Genomic DNA, 25858 nt, shown 5'->3' with positions numbered 1-25858 from the left:
GTTTTTGATCCGTCTGTGAAAATTCTTAGGTTTGTTTGGTGTAGTCCTTCCTTTGGATCTTCTGTTAGCAATGTTGTATAATTTTTGCAGAAGATCGTGGTTTTGGGTAGTTTGTCCACTGGCGCTTCTAGCATCGGCAGTTTTGAGATCATGTCGCCATATATTCTTTTGTGCGTTGAGTTGAGTTTTGTCCATAGGGTTAGGTCTTTCAGTCGGAGGGCTGTGGCTGCAGCTTCTTTTTGTATATATATGTGTAGGGGTAGGAGTCCTAGCATTATTTCTAGCGCTGCGGTCGGAGTAGTTCTCATACATCCCGTTGTTGCTACACATGCTAGTCGTTGTGTTTTATTCAGCTTGTCTATTGCTGTGGTTTGCTGGGTGCGGGGCCACCATACAATAGCTCCATAGCTGATCATCGGCTTTATTACCATTTTGTATAGCCACAGTATGATGTGGGGAGCAAGACCCCATTTCTTGCCCACCATCCTTCGGCATTGCCAGAAAGCTACTGTTGCTTTGCTTAGTTTTTGTTCTAGGTGTTTGCTCCAGTTGAGTTTGTCGTCGAGGATTATGCCTAGATATTTCACCTCTTTTGAAAGTGTCAGTCGTGTGCCAAATAGTGTCGGCATTTCGTATGTACCCAATTTCCGTTTATGTGTAAAGAGAATTGTGTCGGTCTTTTTAGGGTTTACCGATAGGTCATTCTCCGTGCACCATTTCTCTACTATTTTCAGTGCTGTCTGTGTGAGATTGCACAGTGTACTGATTACCAGGCCGCTGATTAGTATGACTAAATCATCTGCATATCCTATGGTAGTGAAGTGCTTTTCATTCAGTTTTGTTATCAAATCATTTACCACCAAGTTCCAGAGTAGTGGCGACAGCACCCCTCCTTGGGGGCATCCCCTCATGACTAGTGCCTGGTGGTTTTGATTTTCGGATAGTTTTATTCTTCTTTGTCTTAACATATTCATTATCCATTCAATTATGAGTGGATTTGTTCCGTGTCTTTGTAGTGCTTGTTTAATGCTGCTGAAGTTGGTCTTATCAAAGGCTCCCTCTATATCAATGAAGGTACGTACGTGTATGTATAAGTAAGTATAAGTAGGTATTACTTGAAGATTGTCTCATTGTCTCCGCACTTATACAGCGTGTGTTTGATATTACATCAAACTTTAACCAGACTTTTAAGGTTTTAGTTTTAAGAACCCATACAAACAAGTACCTAGGTATAAGTTTGGCCCTAACTACTAGAGCGTAATTATTTTTTGAAAACATATTGAGCAGCAATGTGTTGCGTGCACCTATTTGACATCTGGAAGACGCGGAACTATTAGGTAATTGACAGTTCTTAGGCGTTCTTACGTCAAGCCACGTCGTTGAACAAAAATAAAGTAGCAATCAATTGAATTATTTTGTATGAAAAATTAAAAATAGTATTTTTTAATTAATTCATATGAAAATGTGTTCCGTAGGGCTTTTACAAATGACCCTTTAAGTATGTGGTAATATCAAAAATACACGTGTATTTTTTTTAACTTCTAATTAACAAATTGTTTCTATTTCAGTCATGCCTGAACCAACTCCCTCGGCATCCCGACATCGAGCCACAGACCTCAGTGCCACCCTATGTGGTAGTGACGTCATCATCGCAAGTCCGACAGGGGGATAAGCTCAGCGTCATGATTGGCAGCCAGCCGGGTGCGCCCGTGCCTATTGGTGGATTCATTCTGCAGGCTAGACAAGTGCAGGTATACTCCATGAGTAGACTATCTCCCTCTCAGATCTTACTGCATAGACCAACTCTCTTGGCACCCAAACATGGACCCGCTGACCTCCGTGCCACCCTTTGTGGTAGTGACGTCATCGTCTCAACTAAGCATGCCGCATGGGGATATCCTCAGCGTAATTTAGCCAGTCTGGTGCTCCCCTCCCGTGTCTATCGGCGGCTTCCTCTTGAGGACAAGACAAAAATAAAGTGAATCCAAAATACGACAGCATGCATTTCCAGTGCTTCTTCCCTTCTTATTAATCAGAATCGCACTGTCAGGTTAATATTAGCTGCTAGCAAAAATAAATTTCTATTACCTAATTATACATTTTCTTTCCCCAGAACCCAGATAAAATTGTGGGCAAGTTCCTGACAGTTCCCGACCCCGAAGACACGCAGATCATCAGCTGCCGCGGAGAAAACGACACAGTCACGCACTCCAACCCTAAGGACAAGCCGGCACAGACTTTCCTGTGGCAAGCGCCAACAGACTTCCTTGGAGGAATCGAGTTCAGGTAACTAAAATAACACCTCGAAAACTGTTGACACACTCAAGAAGTTTTTGTCAGTCCCCGTCCGGAACCTGAGAGATTTTACTATGCAGACATTAGATGATTGTCGGCTGAATCTTTTGTTTTATATTTAATAGGACAGGGCGCCAACCGCAACATGCCATTTGTGGTTATTTCTACGGTCTGTCGGCGATGGAGTGGATGGACTGTCTTACCCAATCGAGGGTAAAAAACTTCGACAAAACCATAACCTTATTTATCATACTAGATTTTGAGCATGGCCAACTTCTCTATCATGGTTGAGAGCATACCTCAAAATAGCAGAAACGACAAGGCCACAGGTACTTTTACTTCGACCACATTCCATACGATTGACACCCATTCGCGGAACCGGACAATTCTGCACAAAATTGGCGAACCGCTCGAGAATCAAGGTTGAAAGACCCGACCTTGGCAGGTGATATAACCGTGAACTACAATGGTCACGCCTGTTACTTGTAATGACTCAGCAGTGAAAAAAGTCGGTGAGGTGTTTCGGTAGCGATTAGAATCGGTGTCTAATCCAGTAATCTCACGCAACAAGAATAAGATTCTTGCATGCTGGAACTTTGGCCAAGATTATAAGACAACACACGTAAGACGAGAAGTACCTAGAAATGTTTTAGGATTTTAGGATGTAGATAATTATGAATAAAAGATCAGAGATCACATTTACCATTATTAAGTTTGGTGGTTTCGATTGGTGGTTCTGTAATGTGTAAAATATGGTCACTTGGCCAATGCCTGTTCTCCAATTCTCTACACCTTCCCAATAAGTTTTAGATGTATAACTATATTTCAGAGCAACAGTAGCGCAAAGCTACGCGACCTTCTGGAAGAACGTGGAGTCGGCAGTAGTGGAAGTGGTGACCCCAGACACCGTGATCACCTCCACGGCTGCGCCCACCACCACTCAGAGAACTACTGTTGCTCCTCCTGTCGTCATGGAATCTAAGGTAGGTAAATGAATTACATGCCAGATGAAATTGTCCGTTTTCACATAATTCGATCCGATATCGGATGTCGGAAGGATTACAATAGAAAAAATCCAAATGGTGCCTATAATGTATGGGATATCGGTCCTACATCCGATATCGGATCGGATAATGTGAAAACGCACTAAAGAAAGCTCAGAGAAGTTATTTCTTACAGTCAGGATATTTTTAGAGACTAAACTTAATTTATATTTTTTAGCCAAGAGCAGTTCCTACTCAAATGGACACTATCTACCAAGGTTGCGCCGACACCAAGCTCTGCTACGGCGTGCCCCAGAACTGCCTGAACGCCGGCAACTGCAAGGCCGTCGTGGCCATCTTCGTCGCTGGCGACAAATACACCTTCGAGGTCCAGGGAACTGACAACCCTAAATATGTCGCCGCTGGTCTCAGCATGGACAATAAGATGGGAGATGACAGTGCCATGGAATGCGTCAGGAACGACAACGGAAGAGTCAGTCTCTTCACCTCCTGGACTTACCCCAAAGCGGAACCCTACGTACGAAGATCTGACTCACCTCAGGATATCGTTCAGCTGTTGGAGTCTTCTGTGATCGATGGGAAGCTGTATTGCAAGTTCACGAGGGATGTGGAATCTAAGGTTATGGGACAGACTTTCAACTTGGCTACGACAAAGTACAACTTGATGGTGGTTTCTGGAGATAGTATGAAAGGTAATTTGGAATCTTACTTATTTACAGTAGCTATCATTATCATAACCTCATTGGGGTATTAAGAAACCTAGGTAAAATGTTCAGCAATGCAACTTAATTTTCAGTAGGTACAGATGGTGTTTTTTTTACGCACTATAGTGTGGTTCATTATATGCGAGGTTGAAACTTCGGAGGCTCATCTGTACTAAAAAACGTCGTGTCGATTTAAAACACTCCCTTCGGTCGTATTTTAATTTATCGCCACTCGTTTCGAACTTCCTTTTTTACGCAATTGTATCGTAATGTACTATATTGATTTCAAATTCTCCCTTGACATAAATGTTTTCTAAATTCTTCTTAAAGTTTTCGTCCTATCAATTTTTCGTCCTATCGTTTTGGCCTATCAATCAACACGTAATTGTTCTTTCCACAGATGCCGAGCGTGTAGGATTCCACAGCCTTGCGTACGAGTCGACAGGCGAACCGCTCGCCCTGTCCAGTGTGGGTGCAGCCGCGGGCGCCTCCAAACTGCTGCTGAAACTGCATGGAAGCTTCATGATCGCCGCCTGGTTAGGAAGCGCTTCGTTGGGCATTTTGCTGGCACGGTAAGAATATTTTTAATGTACAGGCTTGCAATCACAGCTGCATCCCAGGGACAAATACCTTTTACCTCAAAAGGATCGCGATTGCCCGGCGATGAAAAAAAAATTCAAGTTTGACAACACATGATCCAAACATCCGGGTTGAAGGACCATTAAAAATGTTGTTCAATTATTTTACAGGTATTTCAGACAGACGTGGGTTGGAAAGCAGTTAGGTGGAAAGGACATTTGGTTCGCTGTAAGTTATTCCTCCTATAGTATCTACCTATTCATTAAGCCAAAAGTTGACCAGAATAATAACACCGATTTAAGTCACCATAACTATCCACCTAAATTTAACCGTCTTTTGTCAACAGTACCACCGAATGCTGATGGTGCTGACGTGGCTGCTGACCGTGACTGGCTTCATCCTGATCCTTGTGGAGGTCGGCGGCTGGTCCACGACGGGAGACAACCCTCATGCTATCACCGGCATCGTCACAGTAGTACTGTGCTTCATACAACCTATTGGTTAGTTTCCTGCGTTATTCTAAACACCTGACAACAGGTCAATACAAGCAAATGTCCAATAAGCAGTGCAATCGATCTCTGATATAAGTATCAAGTACCTATCCACTTTTCTACGTATTCAGTTAGTACCTATGGCAACGTGGGAAGATAATGTTGGGGGACTCTCAGCAACTAATGAGTATGGCTCCCCACTGACAGTCTTAAAAATTCATAATCTTAAAAAAAACTTGTATGCAATCTGACAGTTCAAACTGACACTGACAAGACACTGACAGATCTGAACTGTCAGATTGCATACAAGTTTTTTTTTTCGAATTTTTACTGTCAAATGTGTCTAATGTTTCGTTTACAAATTGTCACTATACACAGTATACACTACATACAGAACCTGGAGTTGCTGAATCATATTGTTCTTTTTGCAGGTGCTTATTTCAGGCCACACCCTGGAACTAAGAAGAGGCCTATCTTCAACTGGGTGCATTGGCTATTTGGCAACGCCGCGCACATTTTAGGCAGTAAGTTTCTTTTACTACATCTCTAAATAAACTTACTTTTCTGCCTTTGCAAAGCCTGACTGCGTTTTCACATTATCCGACGCGATATCGGACCGATATTCCATATATTACGGCGCCATCTTTGATTTATTTCCTTTGAAAACCTTCCTACTTCCGATATCGGATCGGATAATGTGAAAACGCACTAAGGGGAAGATATTTTGGTTCGAATGCTCGGTTGTATGTGCTACCATTAATTTCTACAGTTCCTACAGTTTCTCTCCAACTTTATATGGTCTAAGTATTGGTATTTTTCCAAGTGAGTTAATGTCTAAGATTTTACTCTAAACCACAGTATAATAAAGAGCAGTATCGAACAGTATGGCCACTCTTTGCCTCCCGCTAAAGAGCCTATTAGCATTTATCTCACTCACACAAGCATGGTACGCGTTCACCTACACAAAGCTAAGACTGTGTGCGTAGGAACGCGTTTGTGTCATATATTTGATCGCCATTGTCCGAGGTGTGCTAAACTTTGCTCCTGTTTCAGTCGCAACAATCTTCCTGGCGGTGTACCTTCAGAAGGCAGAGCTGCCTCCGTGGAGCGTGTTCGTGCTGGCGGCCTTCGTGCCTTCCACGTCATCATGCATTGTTCTTTCCGTGAGTTCAAAATTACTAAACATAAACATTGGTGTATACTTAATTAATAATAGTCTGTCAAGTCCTTCACTAGTAAAAATCGGCAAAAATATTCTCGAATTTTTATCGTCCCCCACTCAATTGCTATAAAAGTTTCATTGGGCTCTATTATCAAGTAAAATAAAGGTGACAGCTGGTAACTAGAGCTACCAAAAGCAAGATTGAAATAGGTGGTTATCGCGCCTTTTTCTAGTGATATACTTGATAGGCACTAGACTAGAGGGATTCGCTTTGCTACAAATCGCATGTGATTGATACATTACATTGCAGCTTTTGTTGGATCGATTGAATTCGTTCTTAGTCGGCAATGTATGAAAATCGCATACGGTTTGTTGCAAAGGCTCTGTGTAGCGCTTGATAGAGAACAGAAATTTATAAGTGATCTTCAACCTTCGGTTCGCATCGCAACGTTGGGCGATAATGGCTCAAAATGCCTAAGTAAAAAAATTACGTTGTGATGCGAAACAGGTTAAAAAGGGGATACCCCCATTTGCCAGAATTTCATTTGCCATAATTTTATTTGCCATCCTATTCAACAATCATAATATTGTTTCTCATAACAACTTATGCCATAATCATTGTTTACTATATTAATCTAGTGCCAGAAACTTTGTTTCCCATAAAGTCAGTTTCCATAATGTCATTTGTCAGAATAATCGAAATCCGTAATTACCACATTCCATACCATCATTTGTCATACAAATTAGCGTCCAGAAAAGTCAATTTCCATAATGTGCTTTGGCAGAATCGAAAACTACTATAATAGGTACTAGAAGGACTAGAGAATGAAACTGCTATCAGAAAGTAGGTTAGGTTAGGTTAGAACTGTGACCCCCTGGAAAATGAAACTGCTATCAGAAAGTAGGTTAGGTTAGGTTAGAACTGTGAACCTCTGGAAAAGGAAACTGCTTGAAAAGTAGGTTAGGTTAGGTTAGAACTGTGACCCCCCGGAAAATGAAAATACTATCAGACAGTAGGTTAGGTTAGGTTAGAACTGCGACCCCCTGGAAAATTAAACTGCTATCAGAAAGTAGGTTAGGTTAGAACTGTGAGTACTGTGACCCCCTGGAGAATGAAACTGCGGGAAAAGTAGGTTAGGTTAGATTAGAACTGTGACCCCTGGAAAATGAAAATGCTATCAGAAAGTAGGTTAGGTTAGGTAATAATATGGGCAACAATTAATATGGCAATAATTGCTTATGGCGTTTGAATATTCTATGAAACCATATTATTGCACTTAATAATATGGCTAACAAATAGTATGGCATTGTATGATTATGGAAGGTAATATTCGGATAAACAACGAGTATGTCATATGATTTTTATGGTAAACAAATCATTCGGGCAAATGAAATTCAGGCAAGTTAGATTCGGGCAAATGAATATTATGTTAAATGACTGTCGAGCAAACAATAGACAACCGTTAAAAAGCACTTACCTATAGACAGATAGTCAGATCTCCCGTGCAACTCCAAATTTACAATACATCCAGCCCAATTGGCGGACTTAACGCCCTATCGGATCGAAATATGTCGAGCGATGCTCTTTTAAAACTTACGTAAGTTACTCGTAGTTACAAATTGTTAACATCCGTAGATAGATGCTTGAAGCTTAAGCTGATAGTTCCGTAGATATATGTTCAGTTGGTGACGGATCATGTTTTTGTAGTAGAAGTAGCTTAGTTTGGTACAAGTAGCGGTAGGAAATTCTAGCGCTGACCGTTATTGCGCAGAAGTCAAACACAGTCTCTCAGGGAGTTACATTACAGGGGCGAAGGTTATGCGTCCCCATGCTCAGCTATCCCCTCCACATTTCACTCAGCGCTAAACTTACGTGACGCTACTTGTACTAATAGTTGTGTGGTATAAACGGTGGTGTTATTGCAGCTAACTGTGTGCGTGTCGGAGGGCAAGATCAGCCGCAGTCCCGTGAACGTGTTCCCTATGAAGGACATGATGGGACAGCAGCGGCAGGCGTCGCAGGTCGACAGGAGTATCGACGCACCGACATTTTGTACATTCAGGCGGCGTGGTGGAGACGTCCGTTGCGCGCCCCGAGACACGCGATGCTTAAGTGGGAACGCTGCCTTAGGAAACCATGGTTGTGGGTTGGGTATCCCTGAAACAGGTTTTAAGTAAGACCGAAGGTTGCACACCCCGGCTATCTTCCAAATGAAGCGGTTCAGTGGGTTGTGTATCCCTGAAACAGCTTTATAAATATAAGGTTGCGAACCTCAGTTATCTTTCCACTAGGAAGCGACGAATCGGTAAGAAAATATACGTCCAGCAGTAGGTTGTATATCCCTCAGGCAGCGTTATAGGTTTTATAAGTAAGACCGAAGGTTGCACACCTCATGACCTATCCTTGCAAATGAAGCGCAGTGCCTACGTACCTAACGGTAAGAAATACCCCATACAATGCAGGTGGCAGAGGTAGGATATTGTATCCCTGGAACTAAGGCCGAAGGTTGCGCACCTCAGCTACATTTCCAAAGGTCGTGCAGTACTATCAACGTGCCGGTAAGAGTAAATCTATACATCCAGTGTTGGGTTGTGTTGTTGTGTATCCCTGTGACTGTTATGTTAGAAATGAGACCGAGGGTTGGTTGCTATCTTTAAATAAGCATTAATAAAGCGGTAGTTTATCCCTGGGACTGTTATAAATGAGTCCGAGGGTTGCGTACCTCAGCTATCCTTGCAAATTTAAATAAACATCGATGCATCGGTAAGCAAGCACTACACTGTAGCCAGGGGTTGGGTACTACTGACACAGCTCACACAGTGTTATAAAGTAAATCTAGACTGACACTTCAACTCTTTGCTAATTAATTAATTTTTATTTCAGTTCTCGAGCTTCCGTCGCCTACTCCTCGGAATCTACGCGCCAATTATCCTCATATTCGTCGTAGCCATGATCTGCCTAGTCGCACTGGCGCCCATTGGCGACACCTACAATAACATCATGGGAGCTTGAAGCTTAACACGTTAGATATAAGACTAGTTTTAGGCTGAAAATGATAGGCGCACTTAGGTCTTTTCACAAGTACACATTCAATGTTGAAATGTTCCAGAAACTTCTTGGAAGCTATACTTGGCGTAAAACTAAATGGTGACTGAACTGATGTTATAGTACTATCCCTTTCTATCACACTGGGTCTCCATTAGCATGAAAGAGATAGCAATACGACTTCGGTCGCCAGTTAGTTTTGCGACGAGTATAGAAAGCTTAGATGCAAAGTTTAGGTTATAATGACTTGGAACTTTGTCAAAGTGAGATCTGATTAATTTTTAAAGTTTTACATCTGATAATATATCATATCGAACTATACAATGTAGGTACTAATATCGCAGTTTAAAAAATGTGGTTCGTGATTTTATGATACTTTTGCTCAGTTATGAATCCGTCCATAAAATCAAATTTTGATATACATATTTATAGTGGTTAGAAAAATTTTCAAGTTGTTCATGTTCAACGATGCATTTTATGGTTGTGTTTGTGCGTCGAAGCGTGCGACTGGCTTAGGTCCGCATAGATGGCGCCATAGCTTGTTCCCCAAAGTTCACATGAGATTTGGACCAAATTTCGCAAAAAAAACCTAGAGATTGGGAGGGCATGCTATGGTGGCGCCATCTATTTAATACTTCGACGGGAGGGCCCCCATTTGAGTGAATTTTTCACTAGTTTATAACAATAATTATGTATTTAAAAATATTTTAAGCGGGTTACTCATGGCGTTCGCGTCGGTATAAATATTTTTAAATATGTATGAGTCTCACGGGAGTTTTATAATAATTATGTACCTTAGTATGATTTAGTCTATGGATATTTCTTTGAATGATATACTAGTTTTTACGTATTTCACGAAAAAAAGCAAAGAAACAGTATTCCACCCTAGTGTTGTAAAACGATCAATTTTGAACAGATTTTATAGCAATTTTAAATCAATATATTTATTAATATTTGAATCTCTTGTAGGAAATAAGTAAATAATTATAGTAATGGTCACTTTCGTAAAGAAACTGCCACGATTCAGTTATACAGTTGTATAGTATACAGATGTAGTGCAAATTGTTTTTCTTTCGTGTTTTCTCGGAAACTCACGAACTTGTCATGCTATTTCAGTCAGGCTCAGTACAATACGACCGTGTCCGAGAAAATACGACGGTTAACCATTATGCACTATATCTGTACCGCTATCTATAAATAAAAAATTGCAATTATTTTAAAAACATGTATTTACTCTTTATTTCTTTCTTTTCTTATTAAAATCTTTTTTCTTTCTAATCCACAGACACCGTTCACACTACACCGCGCGGTTGTAGTGTGAACGTTCTAGTACTATGCTATTAAAAGAAGATCCGCGCGGTTTCCGCTGTGTCTGAACTAGCACTAAAATCCCTTATATATTATGTATTACCTTACTTGTCTTGTTCTGATTAGACTATAGTTTTCACAAAATGTTCAAGGTACCTAATTTTTTAAACAATTATACAGATACAGACACTGCCATTTTTTATAAGTGGCCCATGTTTTATTAGTCATTTTCATGGAAATTTTATGCTTGAAAACTATAAAATAGATTATACATTGTAAATATTTGTTAATACAAAATTAAACAACAGATGAAATGCATAATTTGTTTTATTTAATTTTCCCCCATATCACACTTATGTAGAATTTCATTTTGGTCCTGTAGGTCACACATTTTAATAAACACTTAATTTCCACAAAACAAAAGAGTTACAAAATAGAATAGGTTCAATTGTTTCAAAGCATAATAATGTCAATAAAATTCAGAAATTCCTATTTTTCCTGTAATTTGTAGTTAAATGAAATCATGAATTATCAACTATCTTCTTTAGGTATCTGTGAATCTTCAACTGTCTTCGAAGCAGGAACGTAAACTTTGAATGAAAACTCTGTCCTAGGGAATGATCCTGGATTAATAATCTGGCAATCTTGATAAGCTCTTGTATAAGGCTGGAAATGGTCTGCAACCACCACTAGGTCCGGCATCGGGTACAAGCTCAAGGCGTCCACGTGTCTCCAGTACACTGGTTGAACTCCTAACGATAGCGGAGACAAAGTACACTGACTTAGCAATGTTTTTGTCAAGTGATCGGGTATATCACCGGTCTCCGGAAAATGTATTGAGTTTCTACACATTTTTGTTACCAAATCCTGACGTATTAGGATAATTTCTTGTGTACAGTACTGTATTCTGCAGGGATTTGATGTGAATATTACGGAGTCACCTAATTTTCTCTGATTTCTTTAGTAATTGAGTTTGGGATTGGTGGTCTCGGCAAAATGTTGGGAGCAGCGGGATCTCCTCGACCAGGGATAAATATAAATTTGCAGACTTCTCTTAGTTTAGTGAATGGTAAGAGCATGTCCGCCAAATTGATTAAGGCAGCTTTTAACTGCATACTATGTTCATATCCATAAGGACATGACAAAAACTCTCCCATAAACACAATGGCAATAGGTGGAAACTCATTGAAACCAGTAAATAGTATTTTTAATTTCGCCATCACTTTGAGATTATCAAACCAAACATCAGACAAGAAAATAATCATCCGTCTTCATTCTCCTGTTCTATTTTCAACAAATTTTGCGAATTCTTCAGTAAATTCTTTGATTTTCCACCAAAAGTGTTCAAGTTGCCAAAATAGTTCAAAGATGTGGCTCTGCTCTCCGAAGGAGGTAGAACTAGACCCATGACATAAAAAACCTTGTCTTCAAAGAATCCTTCAGCTAGAACAAAGCTGCTTTCCGTAAACAATCCTGAATGGTATCTAGTTTCCTTCATATCCAACTCTACACTCCCAGTTGGATCTTCCAAGTAGAATTTCCCCTCAGTTAACTGAGTTAACAAACCTAAGACTATAACCTCATCAACTCTACTTGAAGAACTAAGTAGTACCTCGATTTTTCGCAACTGAAATCGTTTCTCACCCTCCATAGACGGCAGTACTTCTTGAGCAAACAACTTGTTTCTAACAGTCCTCTGCCAAATAATAGTATATCTGTCAATCAAGTACTGAGCTTTCCATTTAGGTTCTGGGTACAAGTGGCGTTCCGTACTCACGCTTTTACTAAACTTCTTCCTTTCACTATCATACACCAGTTTAGGAATACTAAAGGCATCGATCACACTTAGTACTGATTCAGTCTCTTCAAGTCCGGCTGTAGAACACTCCCTATAAGCAGTTTCTAGATGTTCCTTTTCTAAAATAGGCTGGGATATACACTGGTGCATTAGATGGGCGGTTAACTTGTCGATCATTTTCGTTCTTTCCCGCGGTGTGAGAGAAGAAACTTGTTCCGCAACGAAGGTGCTGGCTTCGCGACGTATTGTGAAGCCGCTAAGTTTAAATGCATTGTTGACTTCCGATCTGACCTTTTGCAAGTCACCCATGGTTGTATGCTTAATATTCACGCTATCACACGTTTATTTTAGGTTTATTTATAAAACATGTTAAATTCGCCGCACAGCATACGCGCCAAAATACTTTCGCTAAACGCAGCTTGACATTGACAACTTACTTTGACAGATATTTAGTGTAGCCATATCTGATTATGTAAATCCCATAAAAATACTTTTGAGACGAGGCTCCGCAAAATGAGTTGACTTTTTTTTACTTACTTACTTTCGCAAATTGCATAATCTGCTGTATCATAATGCTAATATTTTTTCTAAATGAAAGTTAAAATTAAACTTCTATCCTGTTTCTGGATCAAAATACTTTGACTTGAGAATTTAGCATTACAGAATTCACTAAGAAGTTAAGAACACAGTGGTAAGCCATTTGAAAAACAATATTTCATGTTTTTTCAAGTATTCGCAGCCTCCATAATTACCCCCAATTTAGATCGATTCTTATTAGACTGGCAACATTTCTAGTTTCAGCGTGTTTATTTAAGGTACAGAATAAAACGCGTGTAGAAGGCATACATTATAAGATTCAAGCTGTGAAACCCGTAAGCGAAATGCCTTAAGAACCTGAACTGTCAACTGTCAATGTCAAAGAAGCTAACAAAATCATTCGTTTCGTTCTGATTTCATTCATTCTATTCTGCCTTTAGAGATTTTTCCGCAAAACGCAAAATATTTTAGTCATAACATAATATAGTATATGCTAAATAGATGATTATAAGCTGTGTGTGTTTATGTTTTGGTTAAAACTAATCCCTCTTTCTCTGTTTTTTACACGACAAGCGTCTGTAAGTATACGATTACACAGTTATTTATTCATTTGCATAATTTTTATTTTATTGCGTTATTACTGTACTTTTATGAAGATTATACAGTTACTGCAAATGTTTCAGGGAAAGCCACCAAATATGGATATCCTACGACAGTTTCAGAATATTTCTTGGTACGTTTTTTCTTATTTATATTAACTTAAATATTCTAAATGGGACCCATCGGAATTATGACGTTGCTTCTTCAAGAGACTGATAAGATGTAGGTACATACTATTTTTCCTTGTCCACTGGTGTTTTAAATCCTTCCACAACAACTTAAGACTCCAGATTACAACATTATAAGGGTCAATCAGGGTGTCCACTTTCTGGAAAGTCAGGGAAAGTCAGGGAAAAGTCAGGGAAGCTCATAGTGGTCATGGAAAGTCAGGGAAATGATTTGGAGGTCAGGGAAAAATTTGGCACCAAGAAAAAAAAACCGAAAAGTATTGAAAAAATTATATGATTTCTTGGGTTGGCCACATCCATGACAGCAAAGATGGATCTTAAGGCAACTTAGAATCGTCTCTTTAGACTTTTTATGACAAGTATAGTGCCTGGCCTCCATCGCAGTGATTACTAAGGAGGTATATCTTCATGCTCTAGCTGACTTAATTTATTTACATATATTTGTACAACATTCATAATGGGCGGCGTGAAAACGATAAAGTTACGTCGCTGTCCAAATTCTAAGTATCTATCCAAAGCGGAGTTCCTCATAAAGCCAATGGCGCAGAACACATAGAGGCGCAATTTTGTATGAGTCAAAGGAGCATAGGAGGATAGTAAGCCTGACGATAAGAATCACTTTGAAACCTAAAGGCATGTCGTGGCAAAACACCTAAATGGGCATCTCGACTCTGACAACAGACAAAAAATTTCGCGCTCGCTTCGCTCGCGGTTACTACTTTTACATAGGTCATATTTCGGTTCTTGGTCAATACTTCGCGCTCACTACGCTCGAAATCTCGTTTTCATTTCAAGCCTGTTTTCCTGCTCGCTCTGGTACTGCATTTTGTTTGCTATGCTATCGCCTATCAGCTGCAAAAGTACATGGCGAATTTATCAATGAGTTCATTTATGCTTTCTCCATGCAATTTTGCAGTTCACTGTACGTAATAACTACTATCAGCGCCAGGGACGTATAAAACGGGAAAAATTTTCGCGCTCGCTGCGCTCGCGATATTTTTTTCTGCCATCCCATACCATATTCATGGGTGCCAAAATTGAAACTCGCTCTACCCTGATAGAGTGCACGGGCTGGCACTGGTATAGCCAAAAGTAAATGGCTATAACTACCAACTACAGATTTCCTTAATGTTAGTTTTATAAAACCAGAAATTTTGCATTTGTTCAGTTTATGCTATCCTGTCCGAAATGGCGTTAATGTTTTTACTGTTAGTTATTAGTTAGCTAGCTATAAATCTGGTGTGGTGGCAGAATAACAGCGTCCGTTGCTGGCAGTCCTTGTGGCCGCTGCGCCTCGAGGCCCTCTGGCACAGACATTAGCTGAGCCACCTACCTTTTCAATTAGTTTGTAAGCATGCCTGTGTACTTTTATAATGTACCTGTGTTCAAACTTTTGAATAAACATCTTTATTATTATTATTATTAAATTAAAGTTTAATAATTAACATAAAGGTAAAAAGAACCGTAGGTATGAAAGTATGAACTGCCTTAAAAATTTTAATATTTCGTACTTTACGTACGTGAGAAAACAAACATATTCCAGAAAAAAATTTGCTGTGACAGACAGACAGACGCACGAGTGATCCTATAACGGCTCCGTTTTTTCAAAAAAAAACTGCCTTTTTTCAGGTTTTTTTTTTCAAGATAGAAAAAAACCGTTTTTTCACAACCCTGAGCAAAAGTGGTAAAAATGTCATCATAGAATGAAAATTTGGTCAGGGAAATTTTCTTAAATGGTCATGGAAAGTCAGGGAAAAGTCAGGGATTTTTTTTTGGGTTTAGTAGTGGACACCCTGGTCAATATATTTTTAAATTGTTTACATTAAAAAACAATCAATATTCAGTTTAGCTAATTTTTATTTTATGTACGATACCTATACGAGAAAGCGATTCTGTTTTAATTTCAGTACCTTGATTTTCACACAGTAAAAATTAAGTCTTCTATCATATCAATAGTAGTTACAGTAATTTACTTAGGAATTTCAAGTATCCTGTTTTGTTTTCCTTCCACATTCTAGGTGTAAGCCAGACTGGTGTTTTCCCAGCATGAGCAAGGAGACAAATGAGCTGCTTCGGCAATGCACAGACATGCCCAAACTTGAGTACTCAGATGATGTGGACGAAACCATCAAGAGGAGTAAAGCCTTCCCCATACCATTTCCGATTGAAACTGTCAGGTTTGTTAAATTGTATTGACTTAGATTATTAAAGGCGATAGGGATGACTTGGAGCGAAGTTAAGCGCGAAGCTCAAAACCGCTCGGGATGGCGACGCACTGTGGATGCTCTCTGCCCCATCTAGGGGACATAGGACATTAAGTAAGTAGATTATTAAGGTCCGACCGAGATTGTCGGCCGCAAATTAATTGTATGAAGTCTCGGGGGAAAATGTCAAACAGCTGAGACTTCATACAATTTATTTGCGGCCGAGAATCTCGATCGGACCTTATAGATTATATTGCCAGATTATTAGAGAAGGATTCTGAAGTATCTGCTCTATCTGTGAACAACGGTCAACTTCTACCCAAAACTTTGATCACCTTTTTCAGTAAGCAGAAACATCTGTAATTAATGCCACTAGGCTGGTTCTTTCGGCAAAGTGCAAAATAATGATCCACTGTGAGTTCAAGTCATCTAGTCACCCAAGGCAGAATTCTTCCTCTTGTAAATTTGACTGTGGTTTAAATTTAGCTCATAGGGTTGGTCACTAACAATGATGATATTTTATTCCAGGTTAGAGAAGTTGAAAGTGCGTCGTCCGATAGAGAAACTGAAGAGCAACATAGCGTCCACATATCCTCTCATTCACGAGAGGGTGCTGCTGTTAATGACTCATTTTCTTATTTACAAGAGGTGAGTAACTTTTTGTTATATAATGTTTTTTTTTATTATAAAATAGCTCTTGAGAGATCAATTACTAAACAGGGTAACATTCATAGATAGTGTAATGACATCTCATCTAAACCAAATTTTCTGCCTAGTCAGTAACTGGATGTTTGGGTATTGTTTAGTTTCCAGTGAAATCTAAGAAATAGTTCATATGTATGCGGAAAACTGCAGAAAGCAAAAGTTGGGCCATAACTTTATTTTTTGTCAAAGACTACCAATAGCAAAACCATCAGACACAAAAATACCAATTATCTAGTACATACGATGTATCAGCATAAACAATGAACAAAAATGTTGCAATAATGATTCACATTTAAGCCACTGACTCATGGAATGTGGGCTGACAATGATGAAATACAGCAAAACACAACACAGGTGTTGGCAATTCCTATAAGGAAAATCTTATTGTAATTACTTAACCATAAATCTTGTTTTTTTGTTGATTATGATGTTCTTGAGATGTTTTCCTGTAGTAAAATTTATTACCATTTGAATAAGTGTTATTATTAAAACAAGTCTTAAGCCCATTGTTTACCGTCTATGATAAATCTTAGTAATTAAGGATTAAAAATTTAATATGTCCATTTTTGATACTTAAAGTTAATACTAGTATTATTACAAAAAAAAAACTGTACTTTTTATTAAAAACGTGAAAACGAATCCAGATCTAACAAGAAAGAAGTGTTCGTAAAAGACAGCAAAACAAAAAAATCATTCACTATTAATTAGCCTATAGGTACACAAAGTGATTCGCCTCACTAAGGAATTGCCTCGCCAAACCATGCCTCGGGCGAGGCGAGTTTTCACAAGTTAAGACTGGTTTGGAATCGCCTCCAGAATCGCTTTCTCTCTATGAAACTGTCTAAAATCGGCCATCTGTCGTTACAATTATGCCTCGCCAAAACATGCCTCGGACGAGGCGACTTTTCACCCGTTAAGCTACTTCACGCGGCAATCGCCTCCAGAATCGCTTGCTCTGTTCCTGACTGAAATCGGGCATCTTTCATTTCGCATTTTTTTTTATTTCAACTTTCAAGGTAAATATTTTACCAACACATTTTTGCTAGCCATCTCTGAAGTTATGATTCGGTATAATCTGTTGCAGAGAATTCGGGTCCAGTATCGAGAAAGCGCTGTACAACGACATGACGGTTCCAGACCTGATCGACAGAATACTGAAGAAGAGGGCTATCACGTTCATGGGGCCGCACGACACGTATAAACTAATCTCTGGCGAGGAGGGGTGAGTTCGCTGGATTAAGTATTTTACAAGAATTAAAAAAAAGTATTAGCCTGTTCTTCCTAAATTTCATGATTTCTGACTAAGAAATATACAGTTATTTCAATGAAAAGTTCCTTTGAGTCTGCAGTAGTAGTCAAGATGGCAAAGTGTCAAAAATACTGTAACGGCCCCTGTTTAGGGTGGTATGTCACATAAATATTTTCGTTAGCCGGGTCCACACAGAGCGAGTCACGTCGCGGAGCATTGTGCTCTCGTGGCAAGTGTCCAATGTAAACGTGCCGCGGCCGGCGACCGAGGTAGGCTGCTCGGCCGAGCAATACGCACAAACTTCCTTATCCGAGGCAGAGGCACGTCTATCGTACGTTCGTACGTTTGCCGCGCGAGGAAATTACGTTTTGCCGTGCCGTGCTCTGTGTGAACTCGGCTCTCTCTCGACTATTCGGTATAAATCGTGAAAATTTAACCTGACACTTTAAGGGCCGGTTGCATCAAACCGTCTGTCACCGTTAAAGCGTTCGTTAAATTTTATTGCATGGGAACTTCCATAGACGCCTGCTGCGTGACGATGATGTGTCTGTCAAATGTGGTTGATGCAACTGGCCCTAAATCTTATCTTAAATTTCACTACTCTGTACAACCACTTTACCGCAGTTTAACTTTACAGTCACGAAGGCTGGGAGGCAGTGGGCACGTTACAACAGAAGCCGCCGCTAGTCCTAGAGAACTGTCTGAGCTACGACGAAATGAAGATAGCTGCGTTTGTGTACGTCAGCGGGTATACGGAGTGCATCAATAATGGGAGTAGGAAGAATGGTGGGGTTATAAGTGAAGAAGATGCAGAGAGTGATGCAGTTATTATAGGTGTGTATAAACTGAACTTTATGTGCCGAACCTTGTGTCGGATAAGAATCCACTTTAAAATTAAGTGTTAAATTTTATAAGACTTATGAGCAATCGCGGACGTCCGAAGTGGCGCGGTAGAATGCAGTCACTCAAATGTGAAATCTTAGCATTTTATAATACGTTCAAAATTAGAATAAGTTTAATGCTTGATGATGTTATAATTATTATTAATACCTAAGGCTTTTATATATATTAGAACGCGAGTTTGTCTGAGAATTAACTCTTTATAATTTGGGTATGATCGAAACATTAACATATCGAACAAATTATTTTTCCCCTCACTAGCTCGGAAACACGTGTTTTGTCCTTTAATACCAGCGGGTAAAAACGCATTTTATCCACTAGTGGGTAAAGAAATTTGACCTTGAATAAAGTCAAATTAACTGCTTTAAAATTGATAAAAGTAGGTGAATTTAGTAATAAAGATGATTTACCACCTGTGGAACTACTGGAAGCAGTGATAAACGCATTTTTTGCGTTGTAGTTTCCTCCTATAGTGAGGGGAAAAGTTTTGTGTTACACTCGGGTGCAAATGTATTTTACTTCTCGTGTGTTAAAAAACTCGCAAGTTCAGGATTCTATTCTCGAACCACTCGCTTCGCTCGTGGTTCAACTATAGAATCCTTTCACTTGCTCGTTTTTCAATTCCACACTCTGCGTTAAAATACAACTTTGCCCCCTTGTATAACAAATAACTATTATTGTATTATTTGTTAACAGGTATTGTCGGCCCCCGTTTCGAACGTCGAGGCCGGATGGACTATGAAGATATTCTCATTACTGAGCAGCAGAACTGCTTAGAAAATGGGTAAATATTATTTCTCATTCAAAAAATATTAATTTTGATATTAATCGTAAGCTCATTACAAGCTGATTTCAATCCTCATGTAAAAACCATTTTGACAACATGTTTTATGCGTTTGCCTCGGACGAGGCAAGTCGCAGACTGACATGATTTCGCGAGGCAACGTCGCTGTGAGGCAACTCTTTCTTTGTGGACCCATTTGTTAGCCTACCCGTTAGAACTAAACTTGTTAGAGTGGTTCGGATTTGATAAATGTTCTTGTGTTGTTTGGTTCTTAGGTACGGAGAAGAAGTGACGCCGACGACGTGCCTCAACGTTTTGAAACGACGTACGTACGCAACAACCAGTCTGCCAGGCATATGTGGAGACAAATGTTTTCCGAGTTTTATCAGGTAAGCCTCGTATTTAATTTCTCTGGCTAACGCAGAGGCGTATTTTTTTTTTTGCCTGATACATTTTTTCATCGTTTTAGCTCGTAAAACCGTTTATACAATAATACGTGATATAAAATACAAGATCCAGATTTTGGACTTTACTGCAAGTCAATATGGGTCGTAAGAACCGATTTTACTGCTCTGTACTGTATCATAATAAAAAACTTGAAATCCATTTCATGAGAAGTGAAATAAATATTTACATACAAATATCACAAAATATACCTTCTTATTACCAGGTACACAGTTATACTCACGAAGAGCTAACCTCCTACGTGAACATCGAAGATAAACCCGAAGACCGTCGCTACATAGACCGCTACGTCAAAGTGCACGACAGTATATTCGACAACGAGGTGTACTACAAGCGGATCAGCGTCACTGCCGAGTGTGTGCTGTATGAGGCGGAGGACCGCGCGAGGGGCGCGGGGAGAGAGGCGTTCGTTAATATTATAGGAGCTGGTGAGTAGGAACCAAGTAAAATACACTTTAATAGCCGGGTCCACACAGAGCGGCGCAATGTGTTATGCGGCCTAATGTAGACGCGCCTCGGCCGAGGCAGGTTGCTTCGCCGAGCATAACGCACTCATTGCCTCGGCCGAGGCACGTCTACATAGGACGTTACCGCGCGAGAGAAGCGTTCGTCAATAGGAGCTGGTGAGTAAGATCCAAGTAAAACACACTTTAATAGCCGTGTCCACACAGATCGAGGCAATGTACTCACGCGGCAACGCCTAATGTAGACGTGCCTCGCCCGAGGCAGAATACATGCATTGCCTCGGCGGAGGCATGTCTACATAGCACGTTTGCCGCGCTAGTAAATTGCCTCGCGACGTGCCTCTGTCTGTGTGGACCCGGCTAATTGTAACGTGACGGTTAAATTGTATGTAAAAACCTAAAGACAGCTATCTAGACCGCTACGTCAAAGTGCACGTAAGTATATCAAAAGGATCGGCGTTACTGCCCCGCCCCGTCCGACTGTGCCTCGTCCGAGGCACGTCTAGATTGGATGCATGCCTCACAACGTGTCTTGCTTTGTGTGAATTCGCCTTATTATATCCGACCGAACATTGTCATATTGTGACTGCTGTCTTAGGACAGCCCACAAATTACGCAAAACTTCAAATATTCCTTTTTATTTTCAGGTCTAGGAGTATGGAAAGTGTCTGCCCACCAGCCTGATGTTTACATCCTGACATTCTTGGAGAGGATACGATCTTTCCTGAAGAAGGACCTGTTGAATCACGTCACAGATGTCAATTTTGCCTACATACAACCCAGTGCCAGTATTTTAGGTAGGTTTGATACCAAAATCTTGTTCAAGTAGAAAATAGCATAATATAAAATAGTAATATAAAGTAGGAAGATCACTTCCAATAAAACCGAAATTTGAGAGCGGTTCAGGGTAAATATTTTCAGGTTCAAGCTGTGACAAGCCTAGTAATTACTACGCACTACGTGTACGACCACTGTTATTAGACTTATTAGTTAAGAATATGTTTTTAACTAACCTAAGATGTATTATTTGTTTCAGCATTATTTACAAATGGAGCAGAGGGGGAGGGGAGCACAGAAAAAAGAATATTCTTTGAGAGCAAAAGGCATCCTAAAGGTACATATTAACTGTTAAGTTTGAGATCACCTACTTAAATACTATTATATATAAACATAACTGAACGTTATTTCTATTTTGAACCCCCACGTAAAAACGACGGAGTGTTAACGTATTAAGTCGATATAACGCTCGACATGTTTCACTCCATTTTAAATATGTCTGAGTCTCACGGGAGTTTTAAAGTTAAAATTGTTATTCGGGATGTTTGAAAGCTGAATTAGTCAGGAGTGTTCTTAGCCATGTTTCATGAAAATCGGTCCACTATATCGGGGCTTTTTTCAAAATTTTAATTTTTCGGTTAGGTTATTCTAGCTTCGTTACGTTGCATTGCCTTGTGTTAGGTATCTTATATCAGACGTAAAACCTAATTTGTTGCCATATGCCTAATAAATTCATCCATGACAGTTCTTAAATATTCTTTGTCACGTCATACAATTAACTGTTTCTTGTTATACATTCCAGGTGGCATAAACGTTCAGCTAGAAAACCGAGAGCCGTCAGCGAAGCTAACAGGCGAACACGCGGGCAAGCTACTAGTCATGACGTATCCGTGGGACGGGAACGCGCACCCAGGCAACGAATTTTGGTAAGATTTACATTTTTGGTATTTTCAAGTTTTTTTTTTATATTGACCAGGGGATGGCAAACAAATCCAAATTTTGGAAAAAAACAGCAGTAATGGCGTAAAATCGCTTTATAAGTATAATAACTAACCGCTCTGTTAGATATGTGCTTGTGCAAAAACAAATTCGTTAGTTAACACTCTTTATCCTAGGTAGAAAAACTAAAAAGTTCAATTAAAATTATAATACAGCAGCAATTCGAGGCAATTTCCTTACGGAGCAAATGGCCGAGGCAATGACATTGACCATTTGCCGCGCTAGAAAATTGCCTCGCGAACCTGTTCGCTGTCTGTGGAATCGCCAAGGAACAACAACATAAGTTTAACGATATTTAATCAGACTGCTTAGCTTACCTACTTGCGTTGCGTTGAGTCAAACTACATATACGCGACTTAAACATGCAAAAAAAAAATCTTGAATTAATAGTGTTTATTATATAAACATACAAGCTTCCAGCTAGCATACCAAAACGCTTATAAGCTACATGATATACTAACAATATAAATATCACTCAAATAAACTATATATAAACAGAAACAACTCGTAAAGACTCAGCTACGATAAATTACTCAACAAATAGGTTGGGCAGTCTATGGACATCAGGCGACCCGGCGGCCGCGTGCTCCACCCAAGTGTCGGAGCTGCATAACGCGCACGTCAACCCGCGCGTCTCTGCACGCGCTGCCCGCGTCGCCTGCAGGGCGGGCGTCACGCCGCTGGCTGAATACTTGTTAATATAGCGAGTTTAGACAGATGAACTATTGGCTCTGTAAGCTGATGCCTCGCGATACGCTTCGTATGTATTATATAGAAGTGAAAATCGCCAAAACGGTCCCCAGACTCTGTGAGCCGTTGCAAAATGCGCAAGGAAGAAGAATACTTTCGTTGAGTCATTATCACAGTGACTATAGTTTTCGCTCCGTGTGCGATATAGTTTCTTAAAACCTTTATTACCCATTTCCGCATTTAGAAAACAAAAATCAGGATAGACAAAAATTTTATTTAATCATGAAATTCGATCACAAAATTCCATGGCAAAAATCCAAAACCTTTATCGATGAAGAAATCTATTCGATCATGTATTTTGGTCACTTTTTTTTATGAGAATTGCGTCCTATAGAGGGAATATCATACTAAATCATTCGGCCCAAGTAGCTAACGCTTCGGTGCACAAACAGGATCGGCAGCCTGTCGGGGTCAGGCGATCCGGCAGCCGCGTGCTCCACGCAAGTGTCGGAGCTGCACAACGCGCACGTCAACCCGCGCGTGTCTGCGCGCGCTGCCCGCGTCGCCTGCAGGGCGGGCGTCACGCCGCTGGCTGAATACTGCGACGCGCTGGCACATTAGAGGTCAATTATAATATATATGGTTAGAGGAAACCTTGTAGAGAATACGTCTGCCTCTAATCTTGTCCTGTTCAAAATAAATGTTACTCACACCTGACATAACCTTAGTTGTTATTTTGTGAACTGTTCTATTTTAATAATCGGGTCCACACAGAACGAGGCACGTCGCGAGACAATGTGCTCGCGAGGCAAACGTTTAGTGTAGATGCGCCTCGGTCGAGGCATAACGCACTTGCCGAGCTACCTGCCTCGACCGAGGCAGGTCTACATTGATAATTTGCGGCGTCGTGTGGACCCAGATTTTGATTTTGTACATTCGGCAGATGAAACTTTGGTGTTAAAAATGTTTAACAATTTTAATTCTATAAATGAAAATTTGAGCAGTCTCGCTTTAAGAACGCTCCTCTTGATACTTGCTTATCTCAGCATGCCCAAAGAAGAATAGCGCCGGTAATAAGCGACATTAATTATATTACTACATCAAAACAATTAAAGATATCCGATGCATTTCATTTGTTTTTCGTATTGTTTACATGTTATTAACAAATACTTTTGACTTTCAATGTTTTGTGCATTTCTTTAGTTCGTGTTTTCTAATTTCATGTCGATTCTTCCTAAAAGTTTTGTTAGTTTTATAAAATCGAACTGTAGTACCAATTCGTCATTCATATAGTTATCACAATTTTTTTTAATATACCGACACCTTTATAATGTTAATTGTCAGAACATTTTTTGTCATACAAATATCATTAAAAAAGTTAGTGATGATTCGATAGCACTAAATACACCTTAATATTGCCACAGCTGTAACAATTGCTTTAGGATATTAAATCTTGCCTACAATTTTACTCTTCCACACTTTTTGGTACACTAAAATTGTAATAATTATATTTTAATAAATATGTGTATTTGTATATGGCTGTGAAAATTCTGACAGACAAACAACACAGAGGTTGAAAATTTGTCTCAAAGGTAACATAAGTTTTCAATGAAAGTATGTTGAATTAAGATTTTTGAGGTTAAAAAAAAACCTAAATATAGTCGGGTCCTGTCCACACAGAGCCAGCAACATCGCGAGGCAATTTCTTCAAGCGGCAACGGCCAATGTAGACGTGCCTTGGCCAAACTAGGTCGGGCTAGTTGCCTCGGCCGAGGCATGTCTACTTTGGCCGTTTGCCTCGTGACACTGCTCGCTCTGTGTGGACACGCCTAATGACGTGAAAAATTAATTGGCTACTATCGTATAATGCTTGTATTATAAAATGTAAATAAAATTTGTATGTACGTTGCTTAGCTGTAGTATTACTAGTAACTGTATTCTAAACTGTAACTATGTATGTGTTGTGTCCTTATTTTGTATTGTGAATTGAACAAGGGAAATTTGTTTATGCTTATTTTAGGAACTATTGGAAAACTATACTTTGTAATAAATTGAAGGAATTGGCTGATGTGGAAACTTTTTGTGGTATAAGATAGATATGTGGTATAGATGTTTCAAATATATAAGTACTAAAGAATAGTTGTAAATTGTATCTAGTTTGTGATGGACTGTTTTTAGTTCTTTTAATGTTTTTTTGTATGGGTGTGTTTTATTTCATCACTTCGTACAGCAGGCCTAGCACATGATTGCCGCGAGAGTATGTCGCCGCGAGATATACTACCCGTCCGTATGTCATTAATACAGTTAGAAGAAGACGTGCCATCTTTCTCGCGGCGACATACTCTCCCGGCAATCATGTGCTAGACCTGTAGATTTATAAGAACTGGCACGAATGGAATGAATGGCGAAAATATCGAACGAACAAAACTTTGGATTGACACATCGATATACGGTCACTAGTTCACCAATGCATATAGAAAGCGTGAGATACGAGATTTTTTTAAAGTAGTGGCCAGCTCTTGTGAATTGACCTGTACAGGTTTTAGTGTGTGTGTGGATTGAGTGAGCACCTTCCGAAAATAAAAAAAAATATGCTGACTTGACCATATCGCTGTATTGGCGATTCACGTAAGCTGCCACGAATCGAACGAACAAAACTTTGTTAGTGTGAGTGACACCTGTATCGATATACGGTCGTAACTAGTTCAAGTGCTCTGTCACACACATGCATATCGTCACTACTTTAAAAAAAACTTGTAACTTCGTCTGTCAATGAAAAGAAAATTGTAGTAAGTATGTATGGAATGCATATAGACTTACTGCGTTTTAACTTTGAGGAGCAGCGTGAGATACGAGATTTTTTTAAAGTAGTGACGATATTTCCATTCACTCATTCGTTCTATTCGTGC

The 25858-nt window shown here is 39.7% G+C and overlaps 3 protein-coding genes across 4 annotated transcripts in view; 2 read left to right on the top strand and 1 right to left on the bottom strand.

Moving 5' to 3' along the window:
* LOC125242400 (putative ferric-chelate reductase 1 homolog) overlaps positions 1-10907 on the top strand; it is a 55553-nt gene extending 44646 nt beyond the window's left edge. The window contains exons 3-13 of one of the 2 annotated variants that reach the window (XM_048151202.1): positions 1569-1751; positions 2114-2286; positions 3125-3278; positions 3517-3991; positions 4404-4575; positions 4753-4810; positions 4929-5082; positions 5505-5597; positions 6127-6236; positions 8162-8281; positions 9120-10907. In XM_048151202.1, the coding sequence (XP_048007159.1) occupies positions 1569-1751; positions 2114-2286; positions 3125-3278; positions 3517-3991; positions 4404-4575; positions 4753-4810; positions 4929-5082; positions 5505-5597; positions 6127-6236; positions 8162-8281; positions 9120-9248 (1821 nt within the window). In that variant the 3' untranslated portion in view covers positions 9249-10907. Of the gene's footprint in view, positions 1-1568; positions 1752-2113; positions 2287-3124; positions 3279-3516; positions 3992-4403; positions 4576-4752; positions 4811-4928; positions 5083-5504; positions 5598-6126; positions 6237-8161; positions 8282-9118 lie in introns of both variants that reach the window. The other variant, XM_048151203.1, reaches the window with a different exon arrangement.
* A 795-nt stretch (positions 10908-11702) lies between these two features.
* Positions 11703-12789, bottom strand: LOC125242401 (DNA polymerase epsilon subunit 2). Its single transcript, XM_048151204.1, has one exon. The coding sequence runs from the start codon at positions 12694-12696 to the stop codon at positions 11851-11853; it is 846 nt and encodes a 281-aa protein (XP_048007161.1). The 5' UTR covers positions 12697-12789; the 3' UTR covers positions 11703-11850.
* Positions 12790-13338: 549 nt separating this feature from the next.
* LOC125242403 lies at positions 13339-25017 on the top strand. Its single transcript, XM_048151205.1, is given in 14 exon segments — positions 13339-13502; positions 13608-13657; positions 15731-15889; positions 16445-16564; positions 17706-17843; positions 18508-18704; positions 19467-19554; positions 19830-19943; positions 20225-20250; positions 20253-20447; positions 21131-21280; positions 21520-21597; positions 22063-22186; positions 23402-25017. Coding segments are annotated over 14 exon segments (1662 nt in total). The 5' UTR covers positions 13339-13448; the 3' UTR covers positions 23571-25017.
* The last annotated feature ends 841 nt before the right edge of the window (positions 25018-25858 follow it).

The sequence above is a fragment of the Leguminivora glycinivorella genome, chromosome 2, assembly GCF_023078275.1.
Source record: "Leguminivora glycinivorella isolate SPB_JAAS2020 chromosome 2, LegGlyc_1.1, whole genome shotgun sequence".
Lineage (NCBI taxonomy): Eukaryota > Metazoa > Arthropoda > Insecta > Lepidoptera > Tortricidae > Leguminivora > Leguminivora glycinivorella.
The sequence above is the reverse complement of the archived record's forward strand: the minus strand, read 5'-3'. Positions and strand labels throughout refer to the sequence as shown.